The 17,817-nt window shown below is 40.5% G+C and overlaps 1 protein-coding gene and 1 pseudogene across 5 annotated transcripts in view; one reads left to right on the forward strand and one right to left on the reverse strand.

The window, feature by feature from the left end:
• Nucleotides 1–9,462, forward strand: part of LOC105499882 (killer cell lectin like receptor G1) — a 62,358-nt gene extending 52,896 nt beyond the window's left edge. For all 5 annotated transcript variants that reach the window (XM_071072227.1, XM_024787097.2, XM_011772724.3 and 2 more), the window contains exon 5: nt 334–9,462. In XM_071072227.1, the coding sequence (XP_070928328.1) occupies nt 334–445 (112 nt within the window). In that variant the 3' untranslated portion in view covers nt 446–9,462. The remainder of the gene's footprint in view (nt 1–333) is intronic.
• A 3,940-nt stretch (nt 9,463–13,402) lies between these two features.
• Nucleotides 13,403–17,485, reverse strand: LOC112423367 (heterogeneous nuclear ribonucleoprotein A1-like; annotated as a pseudogene).
• Between the last annotated feature and the right edge of the window lie 332 nt (nt 17,486–17,817).

The raw sequence follows: 17,817 nt of genomic DNA on the forward strand, positions 1-17,817 counted from the left end.
AGGGGCTTCAAAGGAGTGCCAAGAAAGAGAGAGAGGAAAAAGGAAAGCCAAATTATAATACTTGGGGAATAGATTAAGAAGAGCAGATGGAGAGGAGAGGAAAAAGTGAAAAGGAGAGGAAATAGGGAACAAGGAAGGGAATGAACAATGGGTAAGGGCAAAAAATAAAAAATAAAAAAAGGTGATAACATTTTAAAGAGAGGCTAATGGACAATTTTAATTCTTCTGCCTGAATAGGGAGAAAGAATTTGCTCAATTTTTATCCCTTCATGCCTTTCAACTCCTTTTCTGTGCATACGGCCTCAAGTGATTGACTTTTCTGATTTCTTACAGGATTTATTCTAATAGCTTGGTGCAGACATGCGGTGCCATCAACAAAAATAGTCTTCAAGCTTCAAGCTGTGAAGTTTCTTTACAGTGGGTGTGTAAGAAGGTCAGCCCTTGATGGATGACCACTCTGTCCTGACCCTCAGATCTGTCATGTATCCCTAAAAGGAGGGAGCTGGCCACTGGCTGTTGGGAAAGCCATGAGTATGTAGTTAGCAAATACTGAACTTGCTCAGATATGGCATTAGATGCAAGACAACCTCCTGGGGATTGATGCCTAACTGATGGATTCTCTTTGAGACTATTTAGATATTATGTGAACAATTTAAAGACCAGATATAAGCAAGTTTTTGAAATAGATAAGTTTGTTTTTTTTGTATTTCTCAGTATGGCAACTAATGCTGCCACTCTCATCCCCATCCCAACCATCTCTGTCAAAAATATACCTTTTTCATGTTATATTCTGAACTAATCTGATAAAATCTATGCCAATATATGCTATTGCTTATGTAGTAGATAAGTACGTTATTGCTGTACTCCTCTAGTACATTACTGATCCCTGATGGTATATTTTTATCCTAACAGTGACTCTTTGCAAATCAAGCTTTGTTCTAAAGAATAAACCTAGCTGGCATGGTGGTGTGTACCTGTAGTCCTAGCTATTTGGGCAGCTGAGGTGGGAGGGTGGCTTGAGCCCAGGAGTTTGAGGCTGCAGTGAGCTATAATTGCCTCACTGCACTCCAGCCTGGGAGATACAGCAAGACACCATCTCTAAAAAGAAAATAAATACATAATGCTAATGTGAGAATATAAATTGTGGGAAGTGAGTGAGGGCAAGGTGGTACTTCCTCCTTCTCAGGTCTTCACACTTAATGCAAAAATCTGGTCGTAATTGATTTTGTTTATTTTCTGAGTATACATAGATGTGGTTGAATTAACCAATGTGTGATTGTATCTTTTCCATTCTGTGACTGTTTGACCTGCATTTTAATTTCAAGATAGCAGTCAATTCGATAAGGCATTTTCATAGAGGAAAGTTTATAGAAACACTTTATGTGCTTGGATCACCAGATTATCTTAGGTACTAAGGCCTCAAAAATAAGAAAAACTTTATTATTTCTCCTCAGTAGAGTTTGGACATACATAAGGAGAGAAGGTGCAGTAATGAAATAGACCATAATTCTGTAGTGTTGATGATCCTGGATTGTAATCTTTTGTTTTTATCTTTCATAGTTTTTTTTTTTTAAAAAAAACATGGACTGTATCTTATCTACCACTGTATCCCAAATACCTAAGACGGTGCTTACATTCAGTGACAAATAATTAAATGGATGAATAATAAATAATAATGAAAACTGTTCATTCTAGTTATTTCTATTAGCCCGTAAATTAGAGGAATTAAAGATGAGAAAAACAGTATATCCTAATCCTTCCTAACTCACCAGTATGAGTCTTCAGTAGCTAACTCTAAAAAGGCAAAGGGCCAGTTAATCTGGATACAGTGCTCATAGAAGGAAGTCATGGAAACAAGCTCCTGTCTCCTAGTAATCTCTTTCCTTTGGTTCTGGCGCAGGAAGTGTCCCTGAGTTACGGATATGACGGTAGTGACTCTCACTTCATTAAGGATTTAATGAGAGCGATTCCATGTGGGCCATGGCTTGGCTACTGCAGGGTGGACAATTTCATTTACTTATTGAAAGAGAAGAAAAGGAGAACTACAGCCGGGTCTTAAATTCTCACCTGAGCAGGCAGGATGTGTGCAGACCTCCTCTGTGACTAGGGTTCAGGCCTTTTATAAGGATTTATCCACCTATTATCAGAACTGGATGTGGTTCTTCATTGCTTTGTCTCCCTTAAGGTTGTTACAAGAGAAGTAACAGTTTACTTCCTGGTTGCTTATTTATTCCTTAGACTTATTTATGAAGGGCTGGGGTCAGTTAGTAACTCAATTCTTGTACCTTACTTAGTGAAATAAAGTTTGGTAAAACTAGAAATGAACAGTTGTTTTGATTAGCACTTACATTGCACAGCGGACTCCTTTGATGGACATTATACATTAAACATATCTGGGACATTCAGTGTTTGGAATAAGACATTTATTAAAGATTATAACAGAGCAGTCACAAAATTAAAATGAAGAAAATCCAGGAACACACAGGAGGAGGCGGAGCAAGAAGCCTCCACCGATTTTTCCCCTGTAGGAATACAAACGAAACAATTATCCGCACAAGAAAGCACCCTCGTAAGAACCAAAAATCAGATGAGCAGTCACAGTGCCTGGTTTTAACATCATATCAACAAAAGAGGCACTGACGAGGGCAGGAGAGACAGTCTTGATTTGCCAGTGCCACCCCTTCCCCATCTCCCAGCAGCACAGTGTGGGGTGGAGAGAGAGTCTGTGTTTCGGGGAGGAAGAGTGCAGTGACTATGGGACTTTGCAGTGGAACTCAGTGCTGCCCTGTCAAAGCAGATAGCAACGTGGGACAGAATTTAGCCATTGCCCACAGAGGGAGCATTTAGACCATCCCTAGCCACAGGGGAATGGTGCATCCCAGTGGTCGGAACCTGAGTTTCTGCTAGTCCCACCACTGCAGGCTAAAGCACTCTGGGATCCTAAATAAACCTGAAAGGCAATCTAGGCTACAAGGACCACAATTCCTGGGCAAGTCCTGGTGCTATGCTGGGCTCAGAGCCAGAGGACTTGGAGGGAACGTGACCTAATGAGACCCCAGCTGGGTAGCCAAGGGAGTGCTTGTGTAACCCCTCCTCCAACCCCAGGCAGTGGAACTTGCAGCTCTGGGAGAGACTCCTTCCTTCTACTTGAGGAGAGGAGATGGAAGACTAAAGAGGACTTTGCCTTGCAATTTGGATACAGCTCAGCTAGAGAAGGATAGGGCACCACCACGCAGAGTCCTAAGGTTTCTATTCTGGGACCTAGTTTCTGGAGGATATTTTAAGACACACTCTGGACCAGAAGCAACATGCTGCCTTGAAAGGAAGGACTCAGTCCAGGCAGGATTCATCACCTGCTGACTAAAGAGCCCTTTGGCCCTGAATAATCAGCAGCAGTACCCAGGCAGTATTTGCCATAGGTATTGGGTGAGATCCTGTGTCATGCTGACTTCTGGTGTGATCCAGCACATTCTTAGCTATGGTAGCCATGAGGAGAGACTCCTTCTGCTTGAGGAAATGAGAGGGAGTTTGGACGTAGATAAGGAGAGATTTAACCTAAGACTAATGGGGACTTTGTCTTGCAGCTTAGGTATTAGCTTGGCTACAGTGGAATAGAGCACCAAGTAAGCACCTGGGGTCCTCGATTCCAGGCTCCTGGATAGCATTTCTGGACCTGCCCTGGGTCACAGGGGAGAGAGCCCATTGCCCTGAAGATAGAGACCCAGGCCTGGCAACATTCACCATAAGCTTACTGAAGAGCCCTTGGGCCTTGGCTTTCAGTGATAGCCAGGTAGTGGTCACCACAAGCCTTGGGTGAGACCTAGTGCTATGCTGGCTTCAGGTCTGACCTAGTGCACTCCAAGTGGTGGTGGCCACAAGGGTACTTGTGTCACTGTTCCCCTAGCTCCAGATAGCTTAGTAAGGAGAGAGAGACCCTGTTTCTTTGGGGAAAAGCAATGGAAGATAACAAGAGGCTCTGCCTGGTAATCTAGTAAATTCTCCTGTATCACACCCAAGACCACCAAGGTGGTACTTCTATGAGTCTGCAAGAGTCACAGTGTTACTGGGTTTGTGGTGCTTCCTAATGCAGATGTAGCTGCAGTGACCAAAGATTTAGATCACAACACTTCCCTTTGAAGGACTGGAGAGTTTTCCCAAGAAGGATGGGTACAAACAAGCCCAGACTGCAAAGACTATAATAAAAACCTAACTCTTTAATGCCCAGACATGAATAAACATCCACAAGCATCAAGACAATCAAGGAAAACATGACGTCACCAAATGAACTAAATAAGGCACCAATGACCAATGCCAGAATGCAGAGATATGTGACCATTCAGACAGAGTATGTGAAATAGCTGTTTAGAGGAAGTTCGATGAAATTCAAGACAATTGTATTAGTCTGTTTACATGCTGCTGATAAAGACATACCTGAGACTGGGCAATTTACCAAAAAAAAAAAAAAAAAAAAAAAAAAGAGGTTTAATGGACTCACAGTTCCACATGACTGGAGAGGCCTCGCAATTACAGTGGAAGGTGAAAGGCACGTCTCACATGGCAACAGACAAGAGAAGAGAACTTGTGCAGGGAAACTTCCCTTCGTAAGACCATCAGATTTCGTGAGACTTATTCACTATAAAGAGAATAGCATGGGAAAGACCCACCCCTATATTTCAATTGCCTCCCACCAGCTCCCTCCCACAACATGTGGGAATTGTGGGAGCTACAATTCAAGATGAGATTTGGGGTGGGGGCACAGCCAAACCACATCAATAACATAGAGAAGGAATTCAGAATCCTATCAGAAAAATTTAACAAAGAGAGCAAAAATTTAACAAAAATAATTTTGAAAAATCAAGCAGAAATTCTCGAGCTGAAAAATTCAATTAACCTACTGAAAAATGCATCAGAGTCTCTCAACAGCAGAATTGATCAGTCAGAAGAAGGAATTAGTGAGCTCAAAGACAGGTTGTTTGAAAATATGCTGTCAGAGGAGACAACAGAAAAAACAGAAAAGAATGAAGCATGCCTACAAGATGGAGAAAATAGCCTCAAAAGGTCAAATCTAAATGTTATTGACCTTAAATAGGGGGTAGAGACAGAGATCAGGGTAGAAAGCAAAGGGATAATAACAGGGATCTCTCCAAACCCAGAGAAAGATATCAATATTCAAGCCCAAGAAGGTTATAGAACACCAAGTAGACTTAACTCGAATAAGACTACCTTTAATAATTGAACTTCCAAAGGTTAAGGATAAAGAAAGTATCATAAAAGCAGCAAGAAAAAAAGAAACAAATAACATACAAAGGAGTTCCATACAAAGGAGAAGTTTGTCTGACAGCAAACTTCTCAGTGGAAACCTTACAGGTCAGGAGACAGTGGCATGACATATTTAAAGTGCCGAAGGGAAAGAAACTTTTACCCTAGAGTAATGTATCTAGTGAAAACATCCTTCAAGCATGAAGGAGAAGTAATGATTTTCCCAAACAAACAAAAGCAGAGGGATTTAGTCAACACTAGACTGGTTGTATAAGAAATGCTAAAGGGAGTTCTTCAATCTGAAAGAAAAGAACATAAGGTGCAATAAGAAATCATCTGAAGGTACAAAACTCACTGGTAATAGTAAGTACACAGACAAACAGAATATTGTAACACTGTAATTGTGATGCATAAACTACTCATATCTTGAGTAGAAAGTCTAAAAGATTAATAAACCAAAAAATTAATAACTGCCACAACTTTTTAAGACATAGACAGTACAAGAACATAAACAGGAACAACAAAAAGTTCAAAAGTGGTGGCATGAAGTTAAAGTGTAGAGTTTTTATTAGTTTTCTCTTTGCTTTTTTGTTTAGTCAATCAGTGTTAAGTTGTCATCAGTTTAAAATAATGGGTTATAAGATATTATTTGCAAGCCTTATGGTAACCTCAAATCAAAAAACATACAACAGATACACAAAAAGTAAAAAGCAAGAAATCAAAACATACCACCAGAAGAAATCACCTTCACTAAGAGAAAAACAGGAAGGAATGAAAGAAGGAAGAGAAGATCGCAAAACAACAAGAAGACATATAACAAAATGGCAGGAGTAGGTTTTATCAATAACAATATTGAATGTAAGTGAACTAAACTCTCCAATCAAAAGACATAGAGTGGCTGAATGGATAAAAAAACAAGACCCAACGATCTGTCACCTACAAGAAACACGTTTCACTTATAAAAACACACATAGACTGAAAACAAAGGGATGGAAAAAGATGCTCCATGCCAATGGAGACCAAAAAAGAGCAGGACTGGCTATATTTATGTCCGATAAAATAGATTTCAAGCCAAAAACTGTAAAAAGAGACAAGGTCTCTTTGACCTTATGATAAAGGTGTCAATTCAGCAAGAGGATATAACAATTAATTGTAAAGAAATATGCACCTGACACTGGAGCACCCAGATATATAAAGCAAATATTAGAGCTGAAGAAAGAGATAGACCCCAATGCAGTAATAGCTGAAAGACTTCAACACCCCACTCTCAGCATTAGAGATGTCATCAAGACAGAACATCAATAAAGAAACATCAGACTTAATCTGTCCTATAGACCAAGTGGATCTAATAGATATTTACAGAACATTTCATCTAATGGCTGCAGAGTATGCATTCTTCTCCTTAGCATATGGATCATTCTCAAGGATAGATCATATATTTGGCCACAAAACAAGCCTTTAAAAGTTCAAAAAAATTGAAATCATGTTAAGTATCTTCTCTGACTACAATGGAAAAAAAAACTAGAAGTCAGTAACAAGAGGAACTTTGAAAACTATATAAACACATGGAAATTAAAAATATGCTACTGAATGACAGGTGAGCCAATGAAGAAATTAAGAAGGAAGATAAAAAACTTCTGAAAACAAATGATAATGGGAACATAATACCAAAATATATGGGACACAGTGAAAGCAGTACTGAGAGGAAAGTTTATACCTAAAACTGCCTACATCAAAAAAGTAAAAATGCCTCAAATAAACAACTTAACAATGCATCTTAAAGAACTAGAAAAGCAAGAGCAAACCAAACCCAAAATTAGTAGAAGAAATAATAAAGATCAGAGGAGAAGTAAATGAAATTGACATGAAAAAAGATACAAAAGATCAATGAAACCACAAGTTGGTTTTTCTAAAAGATAAAATCAGCAAATCTTTAGCCATATTACTTAAGAAAAAAAGACAGACGATCTAAATGAGTAAAATCAGAGGTTAAAAAAAGGGGACATTACAACTAACACGGCAGAAATTCAAAGGATGATTAGAGGCTACTGCAAGCAACTATATGCCATTAAATTGAAAAACCTAGAAGAAATGGATAAATTCCTAGACAGATACAACCTACCAAGACTGAACTATGAAGAAATCCAAAACTTGAACAGATCAACAATGAGTAATGAGGTTGAAGCTGTAACAAAATGTCTCCCAGGAAAATAAAGCCCAGGACCGAATGGCTTCACTGCTGAAATTTCCCAAACATTTAAAGAAGAACTAATACCAATCCTACACAAATTATTTTATTTTATTTTATTTTATTTTATTTTATTTTATTTTAAGACAGTGTCTTGCTTTGTTGCCCAGGCTGGAGTGCAGTGGCACAGTCTCGGTTCACAGCAACCTCTGCCTGCTGTGCTCAAGTGATTCCTCATGCCTCAGCCTCCTGTGTAGCTGGGATTACAGGTGTGCATCACCACACCTGGCTAATTTTTTCATTTTTAGTAGAGATGGGGTTTTGCTATGTTGGCCAGGCTGGTCTTGAAATCTTGACTGCAAGTGATCCACCTGCCTCAGCCTCCCAAAGTGCTGGTATTACAGGTGCAAACCACCGTGCCCAGCCCTCAAACTATTTTAAAAAATAGAAGAGGAGGGAATGCTTCCAAACTCATTCTATGAGGCCAGTATTACCCTGATACAAAACCAAAGACACATTAAAAAAAATTTCAAACAGGGAGGCCAAGGTGGGTGGAAAGGTCAGGAGTTCAAGACCAGCCTGACTAACATGGTGAAACTTCATCTCTACTAGAAATACAAAAATTAGCCAGGCATGGTGGGCACCTGTAATCCCAGCTACCCGGGAAGCTGAGACAGGAGAATTGCTTGAACCAGGGAGGTGGAGGTTGCAGTGAGCCGAGATCGTGCTATTATGACAAAATGGGATTTATCCCAGGGATGCAAGGATAGTTCAACATACACATATCAATCAATGTGATACATCATATCAACAGAATGAAGGACAAAAACCATAGGATTTTTTCAACTGATGCCAAAAAAGCATTTGATAAAATTCAACATCCTTTCATGATAAAAACGCTAAAAAATTGGGTATACAAAGACATACCTCAACACAATAAAAGCTGTATATGAGACAGACCCACAGCTAGTATTATACGTAATGGGGAAAACCTGAAAGTGTCTCCTCTAAGATCTGGAACATGACGAGGATGCCCATTTTCACCTCTGTTATTCAATATAGTACTGGATGTCCTAGCTAGAGCAATCAGAAAAGAGAAAGGAAGGAAGGGCATTCACACCGGAAAGGAAGAAGTCAAATCATTCTTGTTTGTAGATGATGTGATATTATATTTGCAAAAACCTGAAAGAGTTCACCAAAAAACTATTAAAACTGATTAACAAATTCAGTGAAGTTGCAGGATACAAGATCAACATACAAAAAATCAGCAGCATTTCTATATACCAACAGTGAACAATCTGAAAAAGAAATCAAGAAAGTAATCCTATTTACAATAGCTACAAATAAAATAAAATTACTAGGAATTAACCAAAGAAGTGAAAACCATACAGTGAAAACTATAAGACACTGATGCAAAAAATTGAAGAGAACACAAAAACAGTAGAAAGATATTTCATGTTTATGGATTGGAAACATCAACACTGTTAAAACATCCATAGTACCTAAAGCATCAGATGAAATTTAATACAATTCCTATGAAAATACCCATGACATTCTTCACAGAAATAGAAAAAGTAACCTTAAAATTTATATGGAACCACAAACCCAGAATAGTCAAAGCCATCCTGAGCAAAAAACCAAAACAAACAAACAAAAAATCAGAGGAATCATATTACTTGACTTCAAATTATATTACAGAGCTATAGTAACTAAAACAGCATGGCACTGGCATTGAAAACAGATACATAGACTGATGGAACAGAATAGAGAATTCATAAGTAAATCCATACATTTACAGTGAACTCATTTTCAACAAAGGTATGAAGAATAAACACTGGGGAAAGGACAGTTTCTTCAATAAATAGTGCTAGAAAACTGGATATTGATATACAGAAGAATGAAACTAGACCTTTCTGAGGCTGAGATAGGAGGATCACTTGAGCTCAGGAGTTTGAGACCAGCCTGGGCAACACAGTGAGACCTCGTCTCTATTAAAAAAAAAAAAAGGAAAGAAACTAGACCCTCCTCTCTCTTCATATACAAAAATTAAATAAAATTAACAACTTAAATATAAGACTTCAAATTATGAAACTACTAAAAGAAAACATTGAGGAAACTCTCTAGGACATTGGTCTGAGCAAAGATTTCTTGGGTAATACCCCACAAGCACAGGCATCCAAAGCAAAAATGAATAAATAGGATGGCATCCAGTTAAAAACTTCTGCCCAGCAAAGGAAACAATTTAAAAAGTGAAGAGATAACCTATGGAATGGGAGAAAACGTTTGCAAACTATCCATCTGACAAGGGATTAATAACCAGAATATATAAAGAGCTCAAACAACTCAACAGGAAAAATAATCTAATAACACAATTTTAAAATGGGCAAAAGGTCTGAATAGACATTTTTCAAAAGAAGACATTGAAATGGCAAACAGGTATATGAACTGTTTCATCATACCTGATCATCATCAGGTCACATGCACATTAGCCTAGGGCTACACAGGGACAGGATCATCAGTATCACTGTCTTCCGCCTCCACATCTTGTCCCACTGGAAGGTCTTCTTGGGAAGTAAGGCATGGAGCTGACACCTGCGATTATAACAATGCCTTCTTTGGCAACACCTCCTGAAGGACCTGCCTGAGGCTGTTTTATAGTTAACTTTTTTTTTCTTAATAAGTAGAAGGAATAGACTCTAAAATAATGATTAAAAATATAAGAAATAGCTGGGTGCCATGGCATGTACCTGTAATCCTGGCTACTTGGGAGGCTGAGATGGGAGGATCCCTTGGGCCCAGGAGGTTGAGGCTGTTGAGTGATATGATTGTGCTTGTGAACAGCCACCACATTCCAGTCTGGGCCACATAGCCAGACCCCATCTCTAAAAAAACAAAAGGATACTAAATACATAAACAATAACAGTTGTTTATTATCATTATCAAGTATCATGTACTGTACCTAATTGTATGTGCTATACTTTTATGTGACTGGCAGCACAGTGAGTTTATTTGCACCTGCCTCACTACAACAGTGTTTGTGCAGTGCCTTGAGCTACAACGTCATGGAATCACCAGGCAACAGAAATTTTTTAGCTCCATTACAGTTTTATGGGAACACAGTGTATATATGGCTCATTGCTGACATAAACATTGTTATGTGTGCATGACTATATATATTTTGTCTTCCTACCATTTCCTGACATATAGCTTCTAGAACCCTTGGGATCTCCGGAGTGATAAGAGTGTGTTATGTATGCTAATGAATGACTGGTGGCTGGGGGCTCCTAGATAGTTTTAGGATCAGGGGTGGTCACCAATAAGACCAAGGCATGATTAGAGGGCTGGAATTTTCAGCCCCACCCCTCAACTCCAGGGAGGTTGAAGGTTGAGTTGATCGACGGCCATCAATGATGGCCAATGATGTTATCAATTATGCCTATGTAATGAAACTTCCATAAAAACCCAAAATAACTGCTTCCAAGAGCTTCTGGACAGCTGAACGGGTGGTGGTTTCTCACAGGTGGTGCACCTGTGTGGGGCCTGGAAAATCTGTGCACCTTCTTACATGGCTTACCCCATGCATCTTTTCCGTCTGGCCATTCATCTGTATCCTTTGTAATATTCTTTAAAATAAATGAATAAACCTTAAGTGTTTTCCTGAGTTCTGTGGGCCATCGAGCAAACTGGACCTGAGGAGGGTGTCAGGGATACCCAGATTTAAAGCCAATCAGTCAGAAACTCAGGCCACATCCTGTGCTTGGGACTGGCATTGGAAGTGGGAGACAGTCTTGTGGGACTGAGCCCTGACCTTGTGGGATCTGATGCTACCTCCAGGTAGATAGTATCAGAATTGAACTGAGTTAGAGGACACTCAGCTGGTGACCTCTGGAGAATTCACTGCAGTATCGATCGCTTGCTTGGTGTGTGAGGAAACATCCCTAGGCATTTGGTCACAAAAGCATTCTGTTATGAGAGTATAGTATGGGAGAAACAGATTTTGATTTTCTTTTCCTATTCAATCTTTTGCATTCTAGCTTACTCTTTTTGTATGTTGTTAAGGAAATCTTTGCCTAGTCCAAGGCCACAAAGTTTGCCTTAACGATTTCTTCTAGAAATTTTATAGTTTTAGGTTTTACATTTAGGTTGGTAATGTATTTAACTTCTTTTTCTTTTTTTTTTTAAAGAGATGATCTTGCTGTATCACCCAGGCTGGAATGCAGTGGCACCATCATAGTTCACTGTAGTCTTAAACTCCTGGGCTCAAAATCCTCTTGCCTCGGCCTTACAGCTAACTGGAACCACAGGTGAATGCCAGCATGCCTGGCCAATTAAAAAAAAAAATTTGTAGAGATGGGGTTTCACTGTGTTGCTCAGACTTGTCTTGATCTCCTGGCCTTAAGTGATCCTCTAGCCTTGGTCTCCTGGGCTGCTGGGATTACAGGCATAAGCCACAGCATCCAGTCTGTTTTTTTTCTTTTGAGACGGAGTCTTGCTCTGTTGCCCAGGCTAGAGTGCAGTGGTGTGATCTCTGCTCACTGCAAGCTCCGCCACCCTGGTTCATGCCATTCTCCTGCCTCAGCTTCCTCAGTAGCTGGGACTACAGGCGCCTGCCACCACGCCCGGCTAATTTTTCATATTTTTAGTAGAGACGAGGTTTCACCATGTTAGCCAGGATGGTCTCGATCTCCTGACCTCGTGATCCGCCCACCTTGGCGCATCCAGCCTGCTTTTTTATAACTTTTATATGTGGTGTGAGGTATGGGTTGAGATTTTTTTTTCTTATAAATGCCAAATTATTTTAGAGCCATTTATTGAAATAAGTATTCTTTTCCCATTAAATTCTTTTGGGACCTATGTTGAAATTCATCAACTGATCATGAACACACGGATTTTTTTTTCAAGCCAGAGTCTCACTCTATTGCCCAGGATGGTGTACAGTGGCATGATCTCAGCTTACTGTAACCTCCTCCTCCTGGGTTCAAGTGATTCTCCTGCCTCAGCCTCCTGGGTAGCTGGGATCACAGGCATGCACCACCATGCCTGGCTAATTTTTGTATTTTTAGTAGAGATAAGGGTTCATTATGTTGGCCAGGCTGGTCTCAAACTCCTGATCTCAGGCGATCTGCTTGCCTCAGCCTCCCAAGGTGCTGAGATTACAGGTGTGAGCCACCATGCCTGGCCAACACATGGGTTTATTTCTGCATTCTCTTCTGTTCCTTTTCAAAGTATATCTATCCTGTCACTTCTACCCCATTGTAATTTTATAGTAAGTCTATAAGTAAGACTATAGGGTAGTATAGTCCTCCAACTTTGTTTTTCTTTTTAAAAATTGTTTAATCTGTTCTTGGTCCTGTGGGTTTTACTATAGATTTTAGATAAATGTTCTTTTTATACATTTTGCATATGTGTGAATATGTTGGGGGAAATCACTGAGTTAATGGCAATATGAATTTTAAATTTTATGACAGCTTTAAATGGTCCCACCAATTTAAACTCTCCAACAATGTATAAATTTGGGTGCCTATATCTTTATACCCTCACAAGGCAGAGATAAGGTGAACCCCAGGCTCTTCATGATTATGATGACTTCATTCCTGGTTCCGTTTTTGAAGGATAATGAGGGGTTTTTCCTTAGAAGGAGGTCTTTCAGATTCTTCACATTGGGACATCTACAATACACATCTTTCCCTTGCTAGTAATGCTCTCACATGGCAAAGTTTTGGTGATAGTAAAGTCTTTGTTTCTATATTAGCAATGAGAAGGGAAAGGAAATAAAGAGGAGAGAAGAAAACTCATGGCACAGAGGAAAGCATAAAAATGATGTGACGAACGCTAAAGAAGCAGTGGTTTTCAAGGGGGAGGGAGCACTCATTAGAACAAAATGTCAAAAAGTTGTAAAGTAACATAATGAGAGGAGAGTATTCAATGGAAATGGCAATATGAAGGTCATGTTTATCATTCTTCACTGGTGTGGTGGACAGGTGAAATTTTAGCAGACTGATAATACAAGTAAGGAAGTGGAAACAATGAGTTTAGATGGTTCACAGTTTGGTTAAGACAGGAAGGAAAGAGATAATATCTAAGTAGAGTCATATGTTGGGTCAATATACCTTAAAATACAGATAGAAGAGAGTAGCACATTTTGTAACCTGAGATAACAAAATTATGTCAAAAGGGAGATATTAAAAATGCATGTGGGTGTGGCTGGTTGCAGTGGTTCATGCCTGTAATCAGCACTTTGGGAGGCCAAGGCAGGCAGATCACTTGAGGCCAGGAGTTTGAGATCAGTCTGGCCAACATGGTGAAACCCCGTCTCTACTAAAAATACAAAAATTAGCTGGGTGTGGTAGCACATGCCTGTAGTCTCAGCTACTCAGGAGGCTGAGGCATGAGAATCACTTGAACCCAGGAGGTGCAGTTTGCAGTGAGCTGAGATCGCGCAATTGCACTCCAGCCTGGATGACAGAGTGAGACTTCATCTCAAAAAAAATAAAAAAATTTAAAAAAAGCATGTGAGAGAGGATCCTTTAGAGACCAAAATTCTTGAGTCAGTGGATGAATATGAAGCTGACTGGACAACTGGAAGAAGTAACCTTGGGTAGAAAGAGTGAAGAGTGCCCCTTTCCCACGGAAGAAGGAAAGATGGGTGAGGATTCTGATGGGTTTATTACAAGTGATAGGAAAATAAACTGTTCTTGCCTGGTGAACTTCATTTTCTCAGTGAAATCAAAGACAACGTCATGTACTACGAAGGAGAGAGGAAATAATAGGTTTGGGGGTCTGTGGACAGCGGAATTTTTGAATAATCACAAACGGCAAAGAGAGGCATCTGCCTGGAGGCACGACATTCCTGGGCAGCTCTGCGAGCTTGGGTGCGGCAGGAGGCCATATATTTTTAGTGATTTCAGTCTGTACTATTGCATAATTTTTGGCAGCAGGCCACATGGGATTAGTCATAAAAATAGAGAAATCAAATAGCAAGAAGGATGGAGGGAGAGGATGTTACAGCGTGGTTTCAGGGGAAGAGAAAAGGTGTCAGAAAAGAGAAGTAGGCGAGAAAACCAAATAATAGGGTCCCTGAAGTGAGGGACATGTATAGGAAAAGATTTGGGAGTAATAGTGTAGGAGACGAAATAAAACATCACAGTGAACATTTTTGTACATGTATTCTGTTTTTTTGTGTTTTGAAATCATGAGCCAAAACAAATGCCAAAGCAAAAGTGTTAATAATACCAATGGATTACTTTTCAAAAAGGCTGGAGCAATTTTACTCCCGCCGGCAACGGATGACTGTACCCGACCTAGGTCCCTCTCAGCTCCATGTGTTCTCAATGTTTTAAATTCTGGCTAATTATTATTATTACTATTTTTGTGGGGAAAGAGGGATGTTATAGCTTTGTCATCATTTGTGCTTTCCAGACTACAACTGGCTTTGAGCATCTTCTCAAGTAAGTTAGTTATTTGTATTTACTCTGAGTTTCATGTTTATATCCTTTGGCTATTCAGTCTATCAGGGTTTGCTTTTTTTTTTTTTGTCTTTTTTTCTTATCAATCTGTAGGCGCTCTTTGAGGCACATGCCACCTGCTTGTCAGTCATATGTGTTGCAAATATTTTATATTATTTGTTTTCTTAAAACATTATGGAGCATTTATTTTCTTTCTATTCATGCATTATAAGTTTTTAAAAAATTGTGTGTGTGTCTGTGTGTGTGTGTGTGTATCTGTGTGTGTCTGTGTGTGACTGTCTGTGTGTGTGTGTGTGTGTGTATTTTAGAGACAGGTGCTCACGGTTTTGCCCAGGCTGGAGTGCAGTGCTGTGATCATGGCTGACTGTAGCCTCGACCTCTTGTGCTCAAGTGATGCTCCTGCCTCAGCCTCCTGAGTAGCTGGGACCACAGGTGTGTATCACTGTGGATGACTTGTTTTTGTTTTTTTTTAATTGAAAAATAAAAATTGTATATATTACAACATATAACATGTTGTTTTGAAATATATATACATTGTGGAATGGGTAAATGAGCTAATTAACATATGCATTACCTCACATATTTATGTGTGTGGGGTGAGAACACTTAAAATCTATTTTCTTTTTCTTTTTTAAAAAAGATGTTTATTTGGCCGGGCGCGGTGGCGCAAGCCTATAATCCCAGCACTTTGGGAGGCCGAGACGGGCCGATCATGAGGTCAGGAGATCGAGACCATTCTGGCTAACACGGCGAAACCCCGTCTCTACTAAAAACACAAAAAATTAGCCAGGCGTGGTGGCGGCGCCTGTGGTCCCAGCTACTCGGGAGGCTGAGGCAGGAGAATGGCGTAAACCGGGGAGGTGGAGCTTGCAGTGAGCTGAGATCCGGCCACTGCACTCCAGCCTGGGCGACAGAGCGAGACTCCGTCTCAAAAAAAAAAAAAAAAAAAAGATGTTTATTCCACATCACGATCAGACTATTCCATTTAGCAATCCACAGCATGGGTGCAAAAAAAAAAAAAAGTCTACACTAAAACCCTTGGTTGAATGCTTTTATACTTTCCACAGAACAGAAACTAAAATAACCTGTTATACAATTAGTCACGAACACAGTGCTCAAGTTTTTTGCCCATACACATGAGTATTTGTGTAAAACATATCTTCTTTGTAGCAGCTGGGCCTTGCCACCACTGTGCTTGGCTGAGTTCACAAATCTGTTGTTACCTGTAGCTTCCCTGTCACATCTCTGGCTCTCCTGTCCTGCTAAGCTTTGTTTCCTAATTAAAATCTTCTGCCACTGCCATAGCTACTGTTGCTACTAGAACCGCCATAGGCACCTTGGTTTCTTGGTTTGGTCAAGTATTGGCCTCCACCACCACAGGGGCCAGAGCTTCTGACTCCAAAGATTTCTCCCTTCATGGGTCCAAAATTTGAAAACTGATTGTTGTAATTGCCAAAATCATCGTAGCTTCCACCACCTCCCAAATTGCTTCCATCATTACCAAATCCATTATAGCCATCCCCACTGCCACCATATCCACCACCACCATGGCTGCCACCAAAGCCATCACGACCGTGAAGTTTTCTCCACTACCAAAGTTGTCACTCCCACCAAAACCACCTCCACAACCACCGCCAAAGTGTCCAGAACCACTTCGACCTCTTCGGCTAGATGAATCACTAGCCATCTCTTGCTCTGACAGCGCCTTCCTAACTTCACAGTTGTGGTCATTCACAGTATGGTATTTCTGAATGACAGTCTTATCCACCGAGTCATGGTTGTCAAAGGTTACAAAAGGCAAAACCCCCTTTTTTGCCACTGCCTCAGTCAGTCATGATTTCAATCACTTCAATTTTTTCAAACTGTTCAAAATAATCTCTTAGGTGATGTTCTTCAGTGTCTTCTTCTTCTTTTCTTTTCTTTTTTCTTTTTTCTTTTTTTTTTTTTTGAGGCAGAGTCTGGCTCTGTCACCCAAGCTGGAGAGAAATAGCATGATTTTGGCTCACTGCAACCTCTGCCTCACGGGTTCAAGCGATTCTCCTGCCTCAGCCTCCTGAGTAGCTGGGACTATAGGCGTGCGCCACCACGCCCGGGGAATTTTTGTATTTTTAGTAGAGATGGGATTTCACCATTTTGGCCAGGATGGTTTCGATCTCTTGACCTCTTGAACCCCCGCCTCGGCCCCGCAAAGTGCTGGGATTACAGGAGGCTTCCGTGTGTTCTTTCATGCCATCAAGAAACATCTTTTTCACAGTGAAGTGGGCACCTGGTCTTTGACAATCTTCTCTTGAGTCAGCTCTCTTTGGTTCCACAACTCTTCCATCCACCTTGTGTGGCCTTGCATTCATGGCTGCATCCACCTCCTCCACAGTGGCATAGGTGACAAGCCCAAAGCCCCTGGAGCGCTTGGTGTTTGGGACTCTCATTACCACACAGTCCTGAGCATTCCCCAGGCTCACAGTGGCTCCTCAGGCTCCCATTGGTTGTTTCAAAGCTCAGCCCTCCAATGAAGAGCTTCCTCAGCTGGTCAGGCTCTTTAGGAGACTCTGACTTAGACATGACGGCAGGGAGAAGAGAGTCTTTAACGACGCTTCCTCGGTGGCGTCCGAGGGCAGAAAGGCAAAATCTATTTTCTTAGCAATTTTCAAGAATACAGTACATTTTGTGTGTGTGTGTGTGTGTGTTAATTTTTTATTTATTTATATTTTTTTTAGATGGAGTTTCACTTTTGTTGCCCAGGCTAGAGTGCAATGGTGCGATCTCGGCTCACTGCAACTTCTGCCTCCCGGACTCAAGCGATTCTCCTGCTTCAGCCTTCCAAGTAGCTGGGATTACGGGCGTGCACTACCAGGCCTGGCTAATTTTTGTATTTTTAGTAGAGACGGGGTTTCACCATGTTGGCCA

The sequence above is a fragment of the Macaca nemestrina genome, chromosome 10, assembly GCF_043159975.1.
Source record: "Macaca nemestrina isolate mMacNem1 chromosome 10, mMacNem.hap1, whole genome shotgun sequence".
Lineage (NCBI taxonomy): Eukaryota > Metazoa > Chordata > Mammalia > Primates > Cercopithecidae > Macaca > Macaca nemestrina.